The sequence below is a fragment of the Propithecus coquereli genome, unplaced genomic scaffold, assembly GCF_000956105.1.
Source record: "Propithecus coquereli isolate 6110/MARCELLA unplaced genomic scaffold, Pcoq_1.0 Scaffold439, whole genome shotgun sequence".
NCBI lineage: Eukaryota > Metazoa > Chordata > Mammalia > Primates > Indriidae > Propithecus > Propithecus coquereli.
Window position 1 is genome coordinate 714,796 of NW_012150163.1, and position 21,806 is coordinate 736,601.

The 21,806-nt window shown below is 60.2% G+C and overlaps 1 protein-coding gene across 2 annotated transcripts in view; it reads left to right on the forward strand.

Annotated features, from left to right (window-relative positions):
• Positions 1-17,310, forward strand: part of DPP6 (dipeptidyl-peptidase 6) — a 528,921-nt gene extending 511,611 nt beyond the window's left edge. Inside the window, exons 18-24 of one of the 2 annotated variants that reach the window (XM_012654157.1) lie at positions 1,245-1,439; positions 9,276-9,330; positions 12,260-12,371; positions 14,052-14,110; positions 14,863-14,935; positions 15,034-15,107; positions 17,121-17,310. In XM_012654157.1, the coding sequence (XP_012509611.1) occupies positions 1,245-1,439; positions 9,276-9,330; positions 12,260-12,371; positions 14,052-14,110; positions 14,863-14,935; positions 15,034-15,107; positions 17,121-17,267 (715 nt within the window). In that variant the 3' untranslated portion in view covers positions 17,268-17,310. The remainder of the gene's footprint in view (positions 1-1,244; positions 1,440-9,275; positions 9,331-12,259; positions 12,372-14,051; positions 14,111-14,862; positions 14,936-15,033; positions 15,108-17,120) is intronic. The other variant, XM_012654154.1, reaches the window with a different exon arrangement.
• Positions 17,311-21,806: the final 4,496 nt, after the last annotated feature.

The window sequence follows — 21,806 nt, forward strand, 5'->3', positions numbered from 1 at the left end:
CCTGCACCCCACACCTCCCGCCTGCACCCACACCTCCCGCCTGCACTCCACACCTCCCACCTGCACCCCACACCTCCCTGCCTGCACCCCACACCTCCCACCTGCACCCCACACCTCCCGCCTGCACCCCACACCTCCTGCCTGCACCCCGCACCTCCCTGCCTGCACCTCGCACCTCCCTGCCAGCACCCCACACCTCTCTGCCTGCACCCCACACCTCCCTGCCGGCACCCACACCTCCCTGCCTGCACCCCACACCTCCCGCCTGCACCCCACACCTCCCACGTGCACCCCACACCTCCCGCCTACACCCCATACTTCTCTGCCCTGCACCCCACACTTCCCTGCACCCCACACCTCTCTGCCCTACACCCCATACCTCCTGCCCTGCCACCCCACACCTCCCTGCCCTCCCTCAGGCCTTGGCAGAAAGCCACAGTGGCGGGTGGTTGGAGCTGTCGTCTCCCTGGAGAAGAGGGTCCACTCTCAGAGGGGACGCTGCTCTTTGTTGCAATTCCTGCGAGACAGGCTGGACCTAGCCCTGGCTTTCTCCCCTGTTCATTCTTTTCCACCAAAAGGGAAAATCATTTAAAAACCTGGATATCCATTAGTGTGCCGGTAAATGTTTAAACGACCAGTTCCCAAGTTGAAAACAGTCCCTGTTTGTAGCGATGGCCCATGCCCGTGGTGTAAATGCTCCCCCAGGCCCTGCAGGAACAGCGGGACGGCATGGGCAGGCGGCTCACCCAGCCCAGAGTGCCCGGCCTGCGATTGCCCAGGAGACGGGAGGGAGGGGGGCCGCCCCTGGCACAGGTGTGCAGTTTCTGCTTAGACAAAAAGAAGATCATTTCTTCCAAGCAGGGATGCTCTAAAGAGTCAACACGTTCTTGTCACTCGTGTGGTGGCTATTGAGGGTGGCCGAGGTATCTGGGACAGGAAGGGCAGCACAGTCTGCGATAGAGGGAAGCTCCCAAAGGAGGAGCTGGGAGGGTTTATTGTTCCCCTCACCAAATAAATGCCCTTTGGTGGCTGCTTCGAGGCGCCAGTGTGTTTGGGGATGGCGGGTGCCCGAGGCTCTCTGAGCCCTCACTTTTCTCCTCACCCACTGGGTGGGCAAACCCTGGCGCCCAGCCCCGGGCACCAGCATCGGGGCATGGGGTCGGGGTGAAGGACACAGTCCCTTAGGAAAGAATCACCGCCGTGGCGCTGGTGCCAGCGATCTGAGGCTTGGCCTGTCTTCCCAGGGACGGCGCCCCGGGCAGCCAGAGCGTGGCCGAGCGGTTCGAGGTGAGCTGGGAGACGGCGCTGGTGAGCACCCAGGAGGCCGTGCTGGTCCGGTGCGACGGCCGCGGCAGCGGCTTCCAGGGGACCAAGCTCCTGCACGAAGTGAGGCGGCGGCTGGGCTCCCTGGAGGAGAAGGACCAGACGGAGGCCGTGCGGTGAGCGCGGGCCGCGGGCGGGAGGGCGGGTGCTCTGTCCCTGCCCACGTCGCGCAGGCAGCTGGCTGGCGCTTAACAGGCTCCGCGGGCAACTCCGAGGCGAGGTTCGGGGAAAGCCGTTAGGAATCTTCTCCCACGGACGGTCTTTCGGGTAGATTACCGTTGAGTCGATTGACACGGGCCAGAGGCAGCGACTGCGGGCCGGGCGTGCCGGCTGCGCGTGCTGCTCCCTGATGTGGCCGGTGTCCACGCACACCCTCGCCAGTCCTCACGAGGGGAAGAGAGCACAGCGGGGGACAGCGAGAGAAGGACGCGGGCACAGTCCATGCAGGTGCGCCGCCCTTGTCGCTGGGAAGAGGCACCCACGCACCTGCAGTGGGTCCGAAATGACCTCCGCATCCCGTCATTTCTTCACGTCCCTGTCACCGCGTCAGCAAGACCCGCCAAGTGCCACAGAGAACAGAAGGCGGCTTAGCACCGAGAGGCAGATGCTCAGAATTATTTATTGAATTTTACTGCACTGGAAATAAAAAAGACACCAAGACCCAGTGCTGGCTACCGCTGGTCTCCAGCCCCCGTCTGCAGAAAGAAGTGCGGTTTCCACAGTCTCGGGGCACGGAGGACGGCAGAGCCAAACCCGACTTCACCCTGAGAGATGTGGCAAGAACAGTTCGACCAACGCCACGGACTCAGGTCCCTGGAAGGAGGAGAGGGGCAGGGAACAGGCTCGCTTGGTGTCGACGGCCGTCCTCGTCCTTGTCACAGACGGGAGGCATGACACCGGGCCGTGGGCACATGCAGGGGTGGAAGGCAGAGCCCAGCTGGGAAGCATCTGGCGACGACAGGACTCTGCAAAAGCTTGGCACCTCTGTCCGTCCTGTCATGCCAGTGTGCTTTGCAGGCTTAAAAGATTTTACTTTACTGACTTTTCAAAACATTTTCTCTCTTATTTTTAAAAAGATTGATGGCACACAGTGTGCACTCGGTGAATGATTTTTAAATGGACGAAACAGCGAGCGAATGAACGAACGGCCGCCTCTTCTCCTTCGGGGGCTGCGCGCTCGTGGGGGAGACAGCGCGCCGTCCAGAGCCTGTGTGCTACACACGGAAAACACGGGGCAGAAGCCTCTGGGCTCAGTCAGGAAAGCTGCATCTGCTGGGAGGCAGCGCCCCGCGCACAATCTCACGTGTGCTTTATAAATGGGGACCTGCGCTGGCTCCGAAAGTCCATGGGGATGGCGGTCCTCAGCGCTGATTGACCCAGAGACCAGCGGTCATGAAAGACTCAGCCTCTCTCCGCCTCTCTGCCCAGCCGGCCACGATGGCCTTGTCCTTCCTTTGCTCGCAGGGTGGCTGTCATCACACCTGGCTCCATGCTGTTTGCTCACCTCCAGCAGGTTGGGGAAGGAGCTACTCCCAGAAACTTTCGGAAAGGAAGGGAGGAGCCTCCCCCGAAGCAGCAGCAAACCTCTCCTTCCACCTCCCTGGCCGTCCCCTGCCCGTTCCAGAGCCCGGAACCCAGGACCCACCACGGCAAGAGAAGTACAGGGTCCCCCTGATACAGAGGGGCCCACCCGCCCCTGGTGGGGGTCAGCCTCCTGCGCAGAGGACACAAGGGTGACAAGTGAACACTTGGGTCAAGTGTGGAAGGAGGGAGGGCCGGTGGCTGCAAGGTCAGCCAGGGCCAGCTGCAGAGGACCCCCAGGAGGAGGAGGAGGGTGGCCCCAGGCCACGCCGCGCAGCCGTGTGAGGCTCTCCTCCCTCCGCGTCCGTCCGTGTGTGGCCTTCTCCTGCCTCTCCCGCCCCGCCCTGGCCCCACCTGGTCTGTGTCCTCCCAGGAGGCTCAGGGCCTCCTGCCACCGGGGCCCAGGTGGGAGGTGACAGCATCCTCAGGCTCACCTGCGGCACTTGGCTCCATCCAGCATGTCCTTGGAGCACAGGACGAGAGGGCAAAAGGCCGTTTCACACTCACGCCGTTTTCCAACAATAAGGAAGTGGCCCAGCCATCTGTTCAGAAACAAGGCAGAGCCTGTTCTGGAAAAACAGTCAACAGTGTCAACTCTTACGCCATCGGGGCTCGCAGGAGCGGGCGCACGGGGGCAGTGGCAGGCCTCAGCCGCCACAGAGCTGCGGGCTGGCTCGGGGAGCCGGAGCCCCAGTGCTGCCAGCCACGGAGAGCTTGACCAGGGCTCCTTCAGGAGCTGGGCCCGTGTTTCCACGTAGCGCCGTGTTACCGGAAGTTGGCAGTCATGAGGCTAGCCGTGTGCAAACCGCCCGCAGCCCCCAGGCCCATCGAGGCTCTCCCTCCGCCTCCACGGGACCCTCCGTCACGGAGCCCATGGGCGCCCTTCCCGTCAGCAGCCGAGATGAGCAAGTCCCCGTGAAGAGAGGACAGCCGTGTAAGCCCACACGCGGGCACGTGCTGCAGGAACCAGCAACCTCCCAGGCCTCTGGGAGGAGGCGGCCTTGGGCCCAGGCCTTGAGGATGATTCGGATTTGCCAGGTGGAGGATGAGAGGAGCGAATTCCAGAGAGAAAAACGTGCTGAACGAACATCTGGGGATGATGCAACGGCACAGCCTGTGCGGGCTCCACGGAGAAGCACAGTGGGAGTGGGGCGGGGAGGGCAGGAGTGAGTGGTCCCCCTCCTCTCCCCTCACCCCTGCCCCTCCCTGGTCCTCCTCCTCTCCCCTCACCCCTGCCCCTCCCTGGTCCTCCTCCTCTCCCGTCACCCCTGTCCCTGCCTGGTCCCCCTCCTCTCCCCTCATCCTTGCCCCTCCCTGGTCCCCCTCCTCTCCCCTCACCCCTGTCCCTCCCTGGTCCCCCTCCTCTCCCCTCACCCCTGCCCCTCCCTGGTCCCCCTCCTCTCCCCTCATCCCTGCCCCTCCCTGGTCCTCCCTCCAGGGGAGGAGGGAGGGGGTAGGACCAGGGAGGACAGGTGAGGGCAGAGGAAGGATGGGGTCAGGGTGAGACACTTCCCACATCACCCCAAGAGTTTCCTGCCATCCTGTAGGCAGCAGAAGAACAGGAGATGTTTCTGGAAGCAGAGAGGTGACAAGGTCAGCCTTATCTCTCAGAACCCTAATCTGGTGGCGATGCAGCAAGGTTGAGAGTCAGAGTCCTAGCAGAAAACACTCGAACGGTGTAATTTAAAGAGAGATGAGCAAAGTGTGTGTTTACAAAGGCCCGAGCAGGGTCGAGGGCCCACAGGGGCCTCTGTGTTGTCCTCCGGCCAGTGACAGCCACAAGTAGGAAAGATTATCACGACCTGAGGTGGGAGGCCCTGTGGGCAGGAGCCCCGGCAGGGCTGGGCTGGGCGGGAGCCAGTGCCAGGCTCGGGCCTCCCTCCCGCCGGGCTCCTGTGGGCCAACCCAGCCGTCAGCCCGAGAGCCGGGGAGCCTCTGGCCGCGCGTGAAGCCATGCCCAAGAGGCTCAGGGCATCGTGGACACGCCAGGAGCGACCCGAGGGGAGCGGGAAAGAGCCAGACACATGAGCACCAAGGAAAAGGGCAGCGAGAGGAGGAAGAACAGGCCCCGAGCAAGCGCCAGGCGGGCTGGACTCCAGGGCCGTGGCCCCAGGGCTGCTGCCAACTCCCCCGGAGGTGGGACCGTTAGCCCATTTGCTACAAAGGTCCTGAGAGGTCACAGGGCTTGCCCAGTGTCCTCAGCGAGCACACCGCTCGGCCAGCATGGGGACGCGGACCTGGTCAGCCCAAAGTGACCCATCCAGCAGGATGGCAGCGGCCGGCCAGCAGCGGCACTAGCGCCTGGAGGGTGGTGACCGGAGGGGCATCAGGAGACGGTTCTGCGGCAGCGCCAGCGAGACTTGGGCGAGCAGATCTGGAAATGGAGACGTTGGCCACGTGGAGGTTTCTACCCTGGGGGGCAGGGCAGTCACAGCAACAGTGACATTTTTACAACGCCTGGCTGTGCCCACCCCCCGCCAGCAGGACAGACGTGGGGATCACGTTTCTGTCACTGGCCCCCATTTCTTTCTGAGTCTTCCAGCTGTGAGCTTCCTCCCTCTGAAGGTGCCGGAAGTGGCAGTATTGTCCGGGACACCTGCGTCAGCTTGGGTCCCCCAGGAGGCGGATGCTGAGATGGAATGGGGCGTGCAAAGGGGGAGTATCTGCGTGGCCAGCGGGAGGGACAGCAGTGGGGGCAAGAGCCGGCAGGCTGCCGGGGGGGTCTGGCCCCAGCGGGGGGACAGAGGTGGCAAGAGAGCTTGTGTCTCCACCAGGCCGACGGGAGCCCACAGACAAGAGTGCCCACTGGGGACCCCCGTGTCAGGTGGACTCGGCCCAGCCCTCGGGTCCCTGCCAGGCCACCGCTGCCTGCTTGGTGAGAGCTTGGCACGGCAGGGACACTGCGGTGGGCGCACCAGCCAACTGCAGCCCCGAAGCAGGTTCTCCTGGAGGGAGAGGTGGGGGCAGCACAGCCTGCAGACTCGCACACCGTGCTCCCCGGGTGGGCTCCTGTGGCCCCAGACGCTCTGTGCTCACTCGCGGCCCTGTTGTCCCCTACAAGTCTTCTCCGTGGCCTCCTTCCTCCACGCTTCTCACGTATCCCAGCCCAGCTCAGGGCGAGTGTGCCCCTGTCCTTGCTGCATCCCCACTGCTCAGCAGAAGCTGTCTGGGGACGGACTGAACGGACACCCCCCAATAACACGAAATCGTGGCCGCCACTGTCTCACGGGTCATCCTGCCTCCCCACACACGGCACCCCTCCTGAGGGCTGGAGCCGTGGTACCTTTCCAAGTCCTTCCCCTGGCCCTCTGCAGCCCTGCCTGGAACTGAGCTCAGGGCGTGCATGAGGAAGAGGATGCCCTGGCCCATTCTGGTTCGGCTCCCGCTGTGCCTCAGGCTGTCCCCAATGATGGAAGGTGCGCCAGGACCTGAGTGGGGCCTTCGGGTTCCCCTGTCCACCAGGAAAACTCGTCCCACAGGATTTGCTCGATTAGTGAAGATACAGCTGCAAGATAATAAAATATTTGATATTAGAAAACTCAACTATCCTTGGAAGACTCCAGATTACCTTCCAAATGAGGATCATCAGTGAGATTTATGGTGTTTAGAGCAGAAAGTGAGAGTCGCCGGGTAACTAGATGAAGAGGGTGCCAAAGACCGAGGCCGCCTGCTGACTTAGCAGCTGGGCTGGGAATAAAAATACGAGAAGTTGCACAGTTTGGAACGGAGTCCAGGACCCTTCACCGCGCACCTGGCTCACTCTACGCTCCATGGTCTCCAGGGGCCACTGCGTAGATCCCCCAGCAAATGAGGCCTGGACGTCTGGCCGGGCCGTGGGTGGAATCTTCGTGGGACCAGGTAGATGGATCTTAAAAAGAGCTGACAGTGCCAGACCCTTCCAGCCTGCGGCCCCAGGTGGACTTCAGCCAGGGACTGCAGTCACGAGGGGAAAGTCCAGGGACTTAGAGAAACGTGTCAGCTGTTTCCACATACGTGGACACGCGTGCCACGTCTGCGGCCAAGTTTCCCGGGGTGTGTGCGTGTGCACGCGCCCCCGAGTCCCCAGCCTGGCAGACGTTATTTGAAGGCTTCTGGGCTATTCCATAATGTTACACAATATTTTTAAAAAGCAAAAGTATTAGTTCTCTGGCAGTAGAACACCAAAGTCAAGGTGTGGGCGGGGCCATGTCCCCTCTGAAAGCTGTTGGGGAGGGTCCTGCTCGCCTCTCCCCGCCTCGGGCGTTTGCCGGCCATGTTGGCGTTCCTGGGCTATGGATGCATCACGCCAGGGCCCGTGTTCACACCGCGCTCTCCCTGTGTCTCCTCCTCCTCCTCTTGTAAGGACACCGGTCATGCTGGACTGGGGCCCCTGCACTCCAGTGTGACCTCGTCCAGCCCGAGCTAATCGTTCCCACGTATGTCACATTCCGAGGTGTCGGAGGTTAAGACTTCAGCGCATCATCTTTGCAGGGACACAATCCAACCATGACAAATGCTTGACAAGGACAACAGATCCCCTTGCCCTGCCCCCGTCTTCCCCCCAATCCCGCTCCCACCCCCTTCGACCCCATGAGCTATCTTGTCAAGTGTTCTCCATATTTTTGAGTGTAGTTGTCACTTCTCGCTGATTTCTCAGCTGTCGACTTCCGTTGTAGCAGGTGTATCAAATGTCTGGTTAAAGCAATAGTCGGAGGTGCAGAATCGCGATTAAATATTGTTCCCTGCAGAGCCAGGTAGTGTCCTCCTGTGATGCTCTCCTTCCCTCCGCATCTTTTAATTTCTCCTTGAAGTGTTGTTTTGTGTTTCCTTGACTCAATTCTGTGTACCCACTCGTACTATTTGCCCACTGTTTCCTTGTGCCAGGCATATTCCTATTAGTGTTTTTCCCAGATGCTCAAACATACTGATCAGGTATTGATTCTGAGTTTGTATGTTGAGCCGTACAAAGAGCTCCCTCTTCTGCTCCGTTTGGACAGCCTGTCTCTCAGCTCAACTTGGGGTTTTCTTCATTTTCCTTTTTTGGGCTGTATGTGCACGCGTGAGTGCACACACAGCCTCGGTCACGTGATTGGGAACAACAGACGCATGTCCTCCTTTTTATTTATTCATTCCTTCGTACATCTGCTAAAGGGAACCAAAATATTTCTCCCCAAAATATTGAGGCTGGCTGAGATGAAGACACTGGAAATGCGGGACGTTCTGCCTCAGCGTCCGTCTGCCTGAGGGTGGACACAGACCCTTCCCCGCTGGAGACGGCCTTGCTTGTCAGCCCAGAGAAGGTGCCAGCAGGCGCCACAGGGATCTGGGGACAGATTTTACCACCTTCCTACATTTTCCTACCTTTTAAAAGATGGAAACTGCTGTCACCTTTGTCTTGTCACTATGCTAAGATTTATTAGCCGTATTTCTTTGATGAAATACTATTTAAGCAGGGCCCCTGAGCCACTTGCCTTACAAGAAATACTTTTGAACTGAGGCCTCCCGCGTGATGGGTACAGCAGACGTCAGTAAACTTCTGCTGGTTTTTCTCTTGTTAATTGGACTTCTTTTGGGGAGAGTGTCTCAATTAAGAAGTTATGATGGTTAGTAAAATAACTATATTTTTTCCCCTTCACTAGCAAATGCCTAAAAATATCTTTATTCTATCCCCACACTTGGTGCTATAGTTTGGCTAGACATAAAATCTAGACAGACGATAATTTCTATCTAGAAAGCCAGCAGGCAGCAGGGCTCCTGCGGCTGATTGGGGTCCAAAAGCCAGAAGGACTCCAGCCACTTTGTGGGGAAACAAGGCCCGTGATGGGCAGGGCCCCGGCAACACCCCCCAGAGCTCGGAGCTGGTGGCTTCCACGGCAGGGCAGCCGCAGCAAGCCCAGGGAAGGAATGATTCTGTGGCCAAACGGGCAAGACAGAGTCCTCCTCCAGAGCCAGGACAATGGGTACCGCAGGTGGGATGGGAGACCCCTGGCTGGACTCGAACCTGCTGACTCTGGAGGACCATCCCAGAGCCTGGTGTGCTCGGGCGTCTCGGGGCTCCAAGCGGAGGACAGCCAGCTGTAGGAGGGTGGGGACCCAGGCAGGGGCTGAGTCTGCAGACGGACTCTGCTGCTTTGGGCTTAGGGCTCTCGGCAGGTAAGCGCTGTGTTCCTAGAAGTCCTGCAGAGTTAGTGCAAGGCTGCTGTGAGTGTTTCACATGAACAGACCGACAGTGTACTAAATAAAAGCAATGAGCAGTTGCATTAGAATTCCAAGACTGTTTTTTATTTGAAAAGGGGTTTTCGTACTCCAAATGGCTGGAAAGCATAGCTCTGGGCTGCAGGGAGACGAGGCACAACCCGGCGCGCACTGAACCCCTCCTCTCCCCCGTGCAGGGCGCTGCTGAAGGAGCAGTACATCGACAAAACTCGCGTGGCCGTGTTCGGGAAGGTGAGTCTGTGCTGCCTTTTTCCAAACACCCCTTTGTTCGAAAGCATGAGACCGCATCGTCACCAGGCCCGATCCTGATTTATGGGAACGTCCTGGTCTGGTGGTGTGCCCTGAGTATTTTTTTTAAGAGCAAGAGGCTGGTTGCTTAGTGATTCCAGCAATGGGAGCTTTCATTCGATCAGCTCAGTTATCAAAGTTTCTTTTACGTTATCTAGAAGGAAAGAGAAAAGAAGCCAGGTCCTTGTTGGAGAGCTCGATGAGGTTCCTAATTATTAGCACTTTTCTCCCGCAAGCCTGCTGCAGTTCTGGGTGTGGCGGCCCAGGAAGGACGGGGAGCGGGAGTCTGTTTCCGGATATTACGTGTGCAGTGACTACGTGAATAACCACGTTTACTTAGGTGGAGGGAAGGGTGCGGGGGTGTCCCCACTGAACTGTCAGAACAGAGAGGCTTCCGTCCAGTGGTCTGGCGTGGCCGGGCTGTCGTGGGGGCCCACGGTGGGGAGTTCTGTCCCTGGGGGCACCGGCTACTGCCCTGGTACGCCAGCCCCCGTTCTCCTGAGACAGTGGGGTCTCAGGAAGCCAAGAGCACAGAGAGAGGGGCACGGGCTCTCCAGAGGACGCCTCAGCCCCCAGGTGAAGGCGTGGACAGGTCATCATCTCGATCTCGCCACCTCCGACGCCTCAGAGCGCAGCGCTCGATGGGAGCAGCGTGCCCTGCAGACCTGCACTGCCGCAGGGGCGGATCCCAGAATGGGCGTGGGAGCCTCCCACACCCTGCCCCACACCTGCTGGGAGTGAGGGGGTCAGGGAGGGGCTGGTGGCTTCTCTCCTTGGTTCAAGCACAGAGTCCTAGAGGGCACGTTCCAGGAGCCTGGAGCCAGATGGACCATGGACAGGTGTAACTTTGGGTGTCAACACCCTTCACACATCCCCACCCTGAGGGAAGTTACTTCCCAGCAGGCTGGTGGCTCAGAGGTGGGGGACCCTGGGCTGTGGTCAGTCTCTGTCCACTCTGCCCCAAGTGTGCAGCGATGCCCCTCCTAGGAGCACGGCTCCCTTCCTGTGCCTTCAGCACAGCCCCGCCTACTCGGGGGCTTTAATGGTCGGCTGCAGAGGACGCGGGAATCATCCGGTAGTTCAAAGGCGTGCTCGACAGTGGGGGCTTAGCGGCGTAGGCAGCCACCGCGCCGTACAGAAAGGGACCCGGGCACCGTGCACACGCAGCTCGCACACCTTCACCACCGACACCCGCAGGAAGTGTGTCTGGGCTCCCTGCTGTCATCCGAACCCCGCCATTCTGCCTGAGTGGATCCTCGGGCCTCTCCCAAACAGCATCATGAGTCGTTTTGTTTTGTTTTGTTTTGTTTGAACAGGCCTTAGGCAGAGGTTTTGTGGGCGCCGTAACTGCTTTTCTCCTCAGAAGAATTGAGCCGTCCACCCCCTTAGTGGAGCAGCATCCTGTGGCCTCTCCCCTCTGTCTCCCCCTCGCGTCCACCCAAGCGAGTCTGGCGCAGCCTCTGTCACACACTACAGCAGCCCCACGGGACAGCGCCCGCTGCACCCGCGGGTGTCCCGGGGAGTGAGGGTCGCCTGTGGCTGCATTCTGCAGGTCCTGGCTGGAGGGGGAACATCAGCCAGAGGTTCCTGGCCTTTCCTTTGTGCCCAAGTAGGCCACAAGCCCTGCAGGAAAATTGTATTTTAAACAAAACGCAGAATGACTCGCAAGGACTTGTGGATTCCATTAGCAGTAAATGCTGTTTGTCAGAAATGAAAATACTCTTGTTGTTAGTAAGACGAGATATTCTGCTCCATTAAAGGAATACTATTACAGTGTGTTATGATATGACATCCTAACCACACAGATCACCAGTGCTTAGTCCTAACGAAGTCTGGCGTGACATGGCTGCACAGTCTCGTCAGGAGGCAGCAGTGTCCCCAAAACACACACACGCTCACTCTCATGTACACACAGTGTCACACACGCTCACACGTACACACACAGTGTCACACGGTGACACGCATGTACAGTGTCACACACACACCCACATGCTCACACACACAGTGTTACACAGCCACACACACAGACACACACGCTCACACACGTACACACACTGTCACACGGTGACACGCACGTACAGTGTCACACACATGCTCACACACATACACAGTGTTACACAGTCACGCACACACACACGCTCACACACGTACACACAGTGTTACAGTGACACACACTCATGCACACACAGTGTCACACGTGCACACCGGATGAAGTCCCTGTGCTGCGTCCTGGTTCCCTTTGGGTCCTCTCCCTGGGAGACTGCAGCACACCTGAGCCAACCCACTCTGAGGGCACCGAGCGGGTGACAGTGTGCAGCTCTGCTCTCGGGGAGGCCGCACCGATGTCGGGCGCCCTCATGCCACCCCCAGGGCAGGCAGCCTAGGAATTTAAGGACTGACCCCAGGTGCAGGGCGCACGGGGACGCCTGCCTCACGCGGGCTGGCGCTGCACCACCCGGCAGACCAGGGCTCGAGACTGTGGCCCCGGTCCCCCCGGGCCGCCCTCAGGGCGGCGTGAAGTGGATGGGCCCCGCCTGTAGTCAAGGCGGGCGGCAGGAACCGCCGCAGAGGACCGCGAGTTAGAAGGGTCCAGCCCTGCCCACGGCACGCCACAGTCCACGGCTGCATCTCCAAGCCACCATCACGTGTCATCTTCACGCCCCTGACACGGAGGCCCGGGGCGGGGAGGTCACACAGTATTGAGTCGGAAAGGCCTTTGCTTGTCAGCTCTTGTTACCCCCTTACACAGTCTGTAAAGTTAAAATTTAAAGACAAGAAACCCGTGGGAACGGGTGCGGCGTGGCTGGCGCTGCTGCGTCCGAGGCTCCGTGTGCCGAGCGGCTGACGGCGCTCCCACCTGTCCCTGTCGCAGGACTACGGCGGGTACCTGAGCACCTCCATCCTCCCGGCGAAGGGCGAGAACCAGAGGCCGACCTTCACCTGCGGCGCCGCCCTGTCTCCGATAACCGACTTCAAACTCTACGGTAAAGGCCCCGCGCGGCCCACGCCCTCCCCTCGGCAGTCAGCCCTCGCCCAGGCGCCCCGGCCGTAACGAGCCACCCCTGGTTGTGTGGCCGGTGGCGCCTCACGGGGGAACCTGGGCGAGGGCAGGGGAGGGTCTCAGGCCTGTGTTTCGAATGAAGGTGGTCAAAGCCCTGATGCCAGAAACCGCCTCCGACACCCAGGACCAGAAGTCAGACAGAGCTGGCAGGGCAGCTGGCGGGGGCGGCGGCGGGCGAGCCCGGCACGGGGAAGGAGGTGTCCCTCCGCCGCGGCCGCCATTCCTGCTGGCTCCCGGAGTCCAGGCAGGGGCCTGCGTCTCATGTGGCGGCGGCGTTGAGCGAGGCTGGATGGCAGAGAACTGCTACTGGGGGAGGTCGCCAGAGATCTAGCAGCTCTGCTCTGCCGCCGTCCTCCAGGCCGTGCAGACAGCCCCGGCCAGCACCTGTCCTGGGACCGCCGGCTTTCCACGGCGGCAGCCAGAGACGGGGCTGGTGTCAGGGTGACCCGCTGTGGGGACGCTGCGGAGATGAGGCTCCCAGGTTGGGAGCGAGACTCCGCCCAGGCACAGACGGGCTTCACTGCTGGTGTTTAGGGCTCCAGGCCCCCTGTGTTCCCCTCCTCCTGGTCACCCAGCCCGTCTCTGAACAGGAGTGGCTCTGTGACCTGAACCCACTTTTTAGAAAGCGCAGGGATGTCTTGAATGTGGCCGTGAGAACTGCGCTCGGTGAAGGCCACTAAGCTGTGCTGACGAGTGAGGTGGGGTCTCTAGCCACTGGCCTGCTGGAGCCTTCCGGAAGCCCACTGCTCCCCTCGGCTCTGAGGACGGAGGACAGAGGACCACCTGCCCTGCCGCACCCCCCACCACAGCCCGTGGGGCCACATCCCAGCACCTGCCCCCGGCAACGCAGGGGCCACCGTGGGGCCAGCCACCCTCTCGCAGCCAAAGGTCTCACAGAGACGGGCTCTTTCCAGTGCAGACTCCACCTACAATGATACAGGGTCTCTCCCGTTCCAACTTGGAATAATTTAAGAGTCATTTTCCCATCAGGGTACGTGTGGCACTTTTCAAATTCAGTGAGACCTTCTTAATGTTCTAATCACGCTGTTTCAAATTCGCCTGATTCAGACACATAACTGCCACACCGTGTCCTGATGGGCCACCTGGCCTCTCCCTGGAGCCCCGTGCCCTTGTGTAGGGATCGCTCGTCCCTGACGTTCCGGTGGGCAGCCGCGGGATCATCCTGCCTTCCTCTGTCCTCTAGTGGGGCCTGGGGCCAGAGTCTGGGACGGAACAGGGACACGCCTGGACTTCTTAAAAACTGAGCAAATCCTGAAGGAAATTTGCTCTTTCAGTGCTTGTTCCCGTTCCTCAATGCTGACATGAAGTAGGGGGTTATCCTGGTTATGTAGGAATCACGTTAATTAGGTTTTGCTTAACGAAGGTTTTGCTGTACCGATAAAAATCCAACCACCAACACTAACCCGTTTTAACGTTGCCCTCGGGCTGTCTGATTACCGGTGTAAAGACCCAAGAGATTCAGACGGTGTTTACACAAAACCAACATTCAGCATGCACGTCCCGGCTGCGTCCCAGAGGTCTGGGCGCTGCACCCACAGGCCCGAGGCCAGAAGGTGACCCCCCTCCCTCTGCTTCTGTCCAGCATCTGCCTTCTCCGAGAGGTACCTGGGCCTCCACGGACTGGACAACAGAGCATATGAGGTATGTTGGGCACAACCGCCACGTGGCAAAATGGGGGATTCGGTGACATCAGCCCCTGCTCCAACTCCTCTCCCCACCCCTCCATCCCCCGCCGACTCTGTCCACACCCCCTCCCGGACCCAGGCCCTCCCCTCCCCCATCAGAGCCCACTCGGAGAAAGCCCTGAATCCGTCCCCCGAGCAGACCATGGAGCGAGGTAGGTGGGGCCTCTTGGTCCGAGTCCCCACACAGGACTAGGGATGCGTCCATGGGACACTCCAGGTGGGCAAGCCCTGGCTCTCCCTGCACCCACGGCTGGTGCCACTTTGGGAGAAGAAGCCATTGACTGCGGAACAGAAAATGCCTCTGATGCTAGCTCCTGAGTCAGAGCCATCAGATGGCTGCCCGTGGCCGTCAGACGCAGTCCCCGAGCTGTGCGTGGGGTGGGGGGCAGGACTGTGTCTTCAAGGTGGAAACTCCGCATGGCAAAGGCTCCCAGCCTGCCCAGGGCTCCAGAGGAGCAAGGGCTTCTGAGGCTACCCGGAGTTGGAGAAAACTCTCTCCTTTTCTCCCTTCTTCCCTTCCACCCCTCCTCTCCCTAAAACGAGCCGAGGCAGGGAGGGCCGGCTTCCGGGACCTGCTGCGCACGTCGTTGCAGGCGTAAAGCATCCCGGTTCTCCTCAACGGCCCCCTTCCCTCTCGGTCAGTTTCCAGCGGGAACGCCCAGCGCTGCCCGCGGCCCACTAACCCTCTCCCCTTGCCTGTGTGTGCAGATGACCAAGGTGGCCCATCGAGTCTCTGCGCTGGAGGAGCAGCAGTTTCTGATCATTCACGCCACCGCCGACGGTAAGGACAGAGGACGTGGATTCCCTGCCTGTCTAGTAAAAGCAGCCCCCTCGATGGCGTTGTGGGTTTTGACAAATACCTTCCTTTTTTTTTAACAGAAAAAATCCATTTCCAGCATACAGCAGAACTCATCACACAGCTAATTCGGGCAAAGTCTAACTACAGCTTACAGGTACGATGCGCACGGCTCCTGCTCCCCGCAGCCTCGTGCCTGGGCTTAGAGAAGCCCGGTTAGTTGGGGACAGCCACTGCCGCAGCCGCGCCTGTGCTGCGGGGTGGCGGGGCGCGGCAGGCCGGCAGGTCAGCACGTGCTTGACCTTTCTTCTACTTGAGGACAGCTGGCCGCCGACCGAGGCTGCGTTAAAGCCCCTTTAGAACAACTGCTCCCACCTCCCCACTCCCACCAGGCCGGCGCCCACACGGCCCAACAGTGCGGCTGGTGGTGGTCCTGGCACGGTGTCCCTCTGGACAACGCTACATGTGACTGAGCAGTGGCCTGATGCCCCAGCACCACCTGTGTCTGGGCGGCAGTGAGAGAGCGGCGCCCTCCCCAGGACCGAACCCACGGCCAGGCCGCACCGGCGTCACGCGCTAACCCAGCAGCACAAGCCTAGGCTCTTCCCAGCAATGCACAGGGCTGCTTCTGGAAACTTCTGCAGTTTCCTTCCTGCCCTCTGTTCCTTTGGTGAAACAGGTGTGGCCCGATGGTCTTCTCAGGTCCAGAGATAAATGGGTCCCCGATGACAAATGGCAGGCACCCCGTCTCCTTCTGAGAGCTCCCGCCCTGGGCTGGCCGCTACCTGCGCGTCCCCGGCCCTGCCAGCCAGTGCGGGGCCGCGTGCGGCCAGGCCAGTCGGGGAGGGCGTCTGGAGGGAGTGCGACCCGAGTGCTGACTAAAGCACAGGAGGACGTGGCTGTATCACGGCTGAATTTCCTTCTGGAAAGTGTCCTGACTCCCTCACAGTGAGCCTGGCCTTGTCCTGGTGCCGTTAAGTCATTTCCCACGCACGACGCAGCCGCGGGAGACCAAAGGCAGAGCTCTGTGTGCCGATCGCCCAAGACATGCGGCTGGGTGTCGTCTGCCGGGCGCTGCACAGCCCGCATCAGCCCGGCTCCTCTGGTGTCAGCAAGGGACCCGCTCAGTGCCACTGTGTGTGTGGGACAGCGGACGTCCTAACAGACACGCCAGGAATCCGTGGCCATGCCCAGCACGAACACACACACACTGACATACTCACACTCACTCAGACGCACACACATTGTGTCACACACACAGACCTGGGGACAGGGACCTAAGGCAGGAGGAGACTAGATTCCTGCTCTGTGCCCTTATGTGCTACTGGACATGTAATGACATTTAATAGCCGGGGGACGTCATTAGTAAACTTTAAAGTAAAGGTGAATGCCACCCTCCAAAGACGTAAGAGGAAGTCAGGGTTCGAAATGCCGGGGACAGCGTGGTATCATGGAAAGACCCGGGCGCCTGAGTCAGACTTGGCCGTGAACCCCGCACGTGCAGGACCGCGTCACAGCACCCTAGGGACAGGCAGAGTCCCCGCACTGGGCGTGGAATAGCCAGCCGCCTCCCGCATCGGGTAGGAGCAACAGGCCCTGGTCCCGGCCTTGCCCTGAGCCCTTGGTGGTGTCACGTCGCGGATTCCTCAGGAGACGTGAGCAAGATTCTGCTGCAGCTGTTGTCCCACCGGACATACCTGGAGACCCAGGCCCAGGGCAGGGACCCGTCCAGCGTCAGCCGGGCCAGGATGTGAAGCGGGGGTCGGGCCCTGCAGGGGTCCTGCCTGGGGACTAACGAGATAGTGCAGGATCTTTCCCTCCCACTAGCACCCTGACACCCCAGGCCCGGGCTGTGCCTCGGTGGGCCCCAACGCGTGTCTGAGTTGCAGACCCCACGAGCGGAGCTGGACTGTAGAGTGTTGAATGCTTTCTGATTTTTCAGTTGGTTCTCAGAGGGCCCGCCACACGTGGCGAGGGCCAGCCAGGGGGCAGGGGTGCGGCGCTGGGGGCTTTCCCGGGCCCTCTAGCCAGGATGGCCGGCAGGGATCCCGGGAGGGAAAGGCGCATCCGGGCTGGAAAGCCCAGGAAACCCACTCCGCCTACATGCCCCAGGCCCCGCGGGCACATCCCGTGCCGGCCATGTGTGTAACTTCTCCGGCCTTCCCTGCAGATCTACCCGGACGAAAGCCATTACTTCCACAGCGCCGCGCTCAAGCAGCACCTGTACCGCTCCATCATCGGCTTCTTCGCCGAGTGCTTCAGGATTCAAGACAAACTTCCCACAGTCTCGACGAAAGAGGACGAGGAGGACGACTAGGCCGGCCGCTGCCCGCACAGACGTGGCTCTGTCTGCAACTGGAGTGACCGCGGCATTTTCCCGCCACCTTCCCGCAGACGCGCGGGCGGGCGGCCACGTCCCACAGCATGTGTGTCTCGGTACTGAAGGCAGCTTCGCTCGGGAAACGAGCTCCTTCCCGGTGGCCGTCACTCTCCACGGCACCTGGAACGACCCCACGGCGGCCGCAGCAGCCTCCTCCTGCCCCGGAGCCACCGCACCTCCCACGGCCCTCCCCAAGGCACACAGCCGCGGACGCGGGCGGAGAGGGCTCGGGCCGCGCTGAGCCACAAGAAAGCGGCCCCCAGATCCGCGCTGTGGGCAGTCGCATTGGCCGCACCCTCCGCGTCAGGGTCCTGTGTTCACGTCCGCAGCGTCACGTCCGTGTGTGCAGCAGTGCCGTGGAGACAGCGGGAACGACAGTCACAGCACAATCGTTCAGCGTCCGTGTCCGTAGATCGTGTGCTCCTCTCCGTCCGTAGGAGGCTCGGCGTTGTGAGGGGCTCCACCGAGAAAACAGACCCTTTTCTGTACAGTTTCACTGTAGCTGCGCTAGTGGTTAACCTTATAGGATTAATTCGTATTTTTCTATGGTTTTAACCCGACGCTTCCTCGTCTCCGGTCATGGGGTTGTTTTGCTGTGCTTTGCTTTGTTTTGTTTTTCGCTGCCCTTTCTTCAGTCGACGTGCAGACTACGCGTGTTTGGATGAAGAAACAGGCCGGAAGTGACCGCTCCTCCCTGGCGGTTGTCATCACACTTGCAGAGACATCCCGAACGCCGGGGGGACCTCCGATGGTGGTCACGCTGAGAAGATCCGAGAATGACCCTCTCCCGCGGCGCCGCGCTAGGACTTGCTGTAGATCCGCACTGTTTACACGCGTCCTGACAACCATCCTGTCCTGATGAAGTACCGAGTCTTTTCGTATGGCATTTGGCTACAAAACATAAGACAAAGCGCTGACCCCACCCCAGGCCCGTCGTGTGTGCGCGGGTCTCTGGGGTCCCGAAGGTCAATGTGGGAATGTGCCGGCACCCTCTCCTGTCTCGGGTGGCGCTGCCACCCTCCCGCTGCCAGCGGTAGGTCGATGTGCTACGTTAGCCTTGCAAGACGCACTCTGGCCACGCGTGCAGCGGGCGTCCCCGGTGTAAATTTCGCGCCCTTGTACATAGAGAAAGGAATGTATGTCAGGCTCTGTGCAGTCGCCCCGCCGCCCGGCACGCGCCGCGCCGCGCTTGCATGCTGACACTGGCCAACCCGGACTCTAGACGTGCTAGTTCGAAATATATCAATTGCCGTCATTTCCTTTTGAGCCTGTTGCCAACCTGAATGTCAGTGCTGACTTCCCCAGCTTCCGGTCCTGCTGGGGGTGCCCTTGACATCCCGCCCCCAGAAGACATGCGTCTGTGTCGCTTTTTGGCGTATGGGGTTTTGGTTTCATCCACAGGAGCTTCGAAGGCCAGTTGCGGTCAGGTTGCTCGGAAGGCACCTGTGGTGGGATGGGTCAAAGGTGATGCGTGCTGGCGGACAGGACGATCTGAACGCTGCACGACCGTGCGCTTGCTGCGTCAGTGGGCTCGACCAATGCAAGGTCTGCGGGGGGGAAGCCAGCTCAGGCCACGAGATCTGGTCAGAGGGAAGTGGGGACGTGGCATGGTAGTGTTTGTTCGCCCGTGGAATAAAACATTATTTTACCACTCGGACTGCTCTTTCCTCGCTCATCCTCCTCGTCTCACCCCAGAGAGGGTGCAAGGCTCCAGGGAGGTTTCAAGGAATTCGTCCAGCCCCACCAAGATGGATACAGTCCCTGAGAGCCCGGGGAACGTCGGGTGAAGACCCGGCACGGCAGCAGTGTTGATAGTTAAGAAGGGACTAGCAGGGAAATGTACCGAAGTCCCAAATCCATCAGAGAAAATGAGTCTGAGCTGTGCTTTGAAAGTTTGAGGGTAGAGACACGAGCTGGTCCCTAATACTAAGAGAGAGAGTGATCTCAGTTGAAACCATAGTGTTGCCCACTAGGAAACGCTAGAGCAATTTCTCCATCTGCTGGAAACTCATCCATTTATTGTGTTGTTGTTGATTCCGTGTCTGATGGAAGCACAGCTCGGACTGAACACGGGGCACTGATTAAACAAACACGTCCAAATCTGTGAGCGGCTGCAGCCTCAGGTGGGGGTCCATGCAGCCATCCCGGCTGAATTAGTTGACTCTTGTCACCCTTGTTGATTAAAAACCAGAAGCAGCGGAAGCCATCTAAGTCCAACACATTCATTTCCCCAAACCATCACCTTGAGCCCCCGGCCCTCTCCCCACCTCAGCCAAGCAAGAAGTGAACCCCCCCATCCACCCTCCTGTTGCTGGGTTGAATCCTTTCCTCCCGGGCAGGGCTTGATTCGTGGGTAGGAGTTGCTGGTTGTCACAAGAAGGCACACTTTCCCACTCTAGAAACCCCAGGTGTGGGATGACAAGTTAGGACTGGCCCTGAGAACAGACCTTGGCCACCACCACCGGGGACCGCTCCAGTTCCCCAACCCCAGACTGGCTTGGGGAGACTGCCGTGTGGCCTCCCCGGCCGCCCGCGGCTGCAGTTGCTGCGGCTTGTCTGTGGCCAGAGCTGCCCGCCTTCCCTGTGTGCTCAGGATGGGTATGTGTGACACAGTCGAGTGTTATTTTTTATTTCCGTTTTAAATGAGTTTTTGAAATGTTTTACTAATAAACGTTCAACTGTGTAGCTATCAACTCCTGAAGCACCTCTGAACCCCTCAGCACCCAGACACCTGAGCTGTCATGGCGTCTCCCGGGACGTGGGCCACGGCGTTCACAAAGGTGGGCGTGGAGGGTGCCCTATCCCCCCTGGCCTGAAAACATGCTGCTTCCCCTCCTGCCTGACCTGACAGTCCCAGAGCAATGGTTTCTTAGAGCCTCGATTGCCTTCGGGGAGCCCCCATGAAAGACCCCGGTGTTACAGGAGCACAGAGGGACATTTTCAGAGAGGCTCCCCAGCCCCCCGCTGCAGAGCACGTGGGTGTGAGTTCCTGGGGTTCTCCCAAGAGGAGCAAACGGGAGCCCAGTGGATAAGGACCAGGTCATAAGTTAAAGCAGAGCTCTGCCCCACAGCCTGCAGCAGCCAGCCCAAAGCCAGGCCCCAACCCCTGCAGCAGCTGGCCCCAAACGGCCAGGACTTGAGCAGTCCCGCCAGCTCCCCTAATCTGAGGTCCTTTTCCAACTTAGGACCAGCTGGGAAAATTCAAATACAAGCCCCTAACCGATCTCACAGGACATCCGGCTTCTGGTGCCACCTCCAGCCAGGGTGCATCTGGGCCTCCCCTCCCTGCAGCACGGAGCCCCCCACGCCCTCGCCTGCCTTGGAGTCTGCCAAACGCAAATGGCGGCAGCCAGACCCTTGCTGGAGCGAGCTCTCCTTTTGGTGTCTTAGCTCAGCTGCTCTGACGGAGCCCCGCAGACCGGGCGGCCTACACAGCAGAACTCACTTCTCATAATTTGGAGGCCGGAAGTCTGAGCTTGCGGTGCCAGCTGATTTAGCTTCCCGGTGAGCGTTCTCTGCCAGGTTTGCAGACGAGCATCTTCTCGCTATGCACCCACTGGGCAGGGTGGGAGCGAGAGACAGAGCTCTCTGGTGTCTCTTCTCACAAGGGCACTAATCCCATCGTGGGGGCACCACCCTCATGACCTCATCCAACGCCAGTCACCTCCCACAGGCCCCACCTCCAGATACCGACCCCCCGGGGCAGGGCTCCAACAGCGAATTTGGAGGACACAACCTTCACCCCGTAACAGGTAGGCTGTGTTTTCACACTGGCATTCTGGAGAGAGAATAAGTGTTGTTGTTTCCAGAGAAGAGCTGCTGAGGGTTCTGTGGGGACGCCGGGACAGGGGAGCAGGGGAAGAGGAGGAGGGTTGGGCCTGGCTCACCTGCTGGGGCGGCCCAGGGGTCTAGCTGGGCAGCCTGCTGGCGGCTGCTCCCGTCTGCACGGGGTCCCTTCTGCAAACCGCAAGCTCCGGCACTGACGCTGCCCAGCTTGGGAACGCACAGCCTCGAGCAGGCGCGGGAGTTGCCGAGAAGCACACAGGATGGCGGGCACGGCCTCGCGTCCCTCCCTGCCCCCCCACCCGTTTCCTGCTGTGTTTTCTTTAACGACAAGCTCACAAGCCCTGTCCTTGGGGCCCCGGCAGTAACCAGCTGCCCCTCTCAGCAGAGTTGGGTTGGGGGGTCTAGCGTGTTCCCTCGGAGGCTCTCCAGCCCCCCTGTGCGCACAGCCCAACATAGCCTCAGCCAGCACGGAGCCAGGCGCGGCGGGTGCGGGCGTCAGCATCCAGGCTCTGAGCTAACGACAGGTCCCCAGACCCTTCCGGTCTTTGTCCAGTTGGGGGTCTCTTCTAGAAACCTCCCACCAACCAGCTTACCAGGCATCGCATGAGCTGGCGTGAGGAAGATCTTTGCCGACTCACGAGTGTAGGGAGGAGAATGAACCAACAGGAGGGCTGGACAGTCGTAACTCCC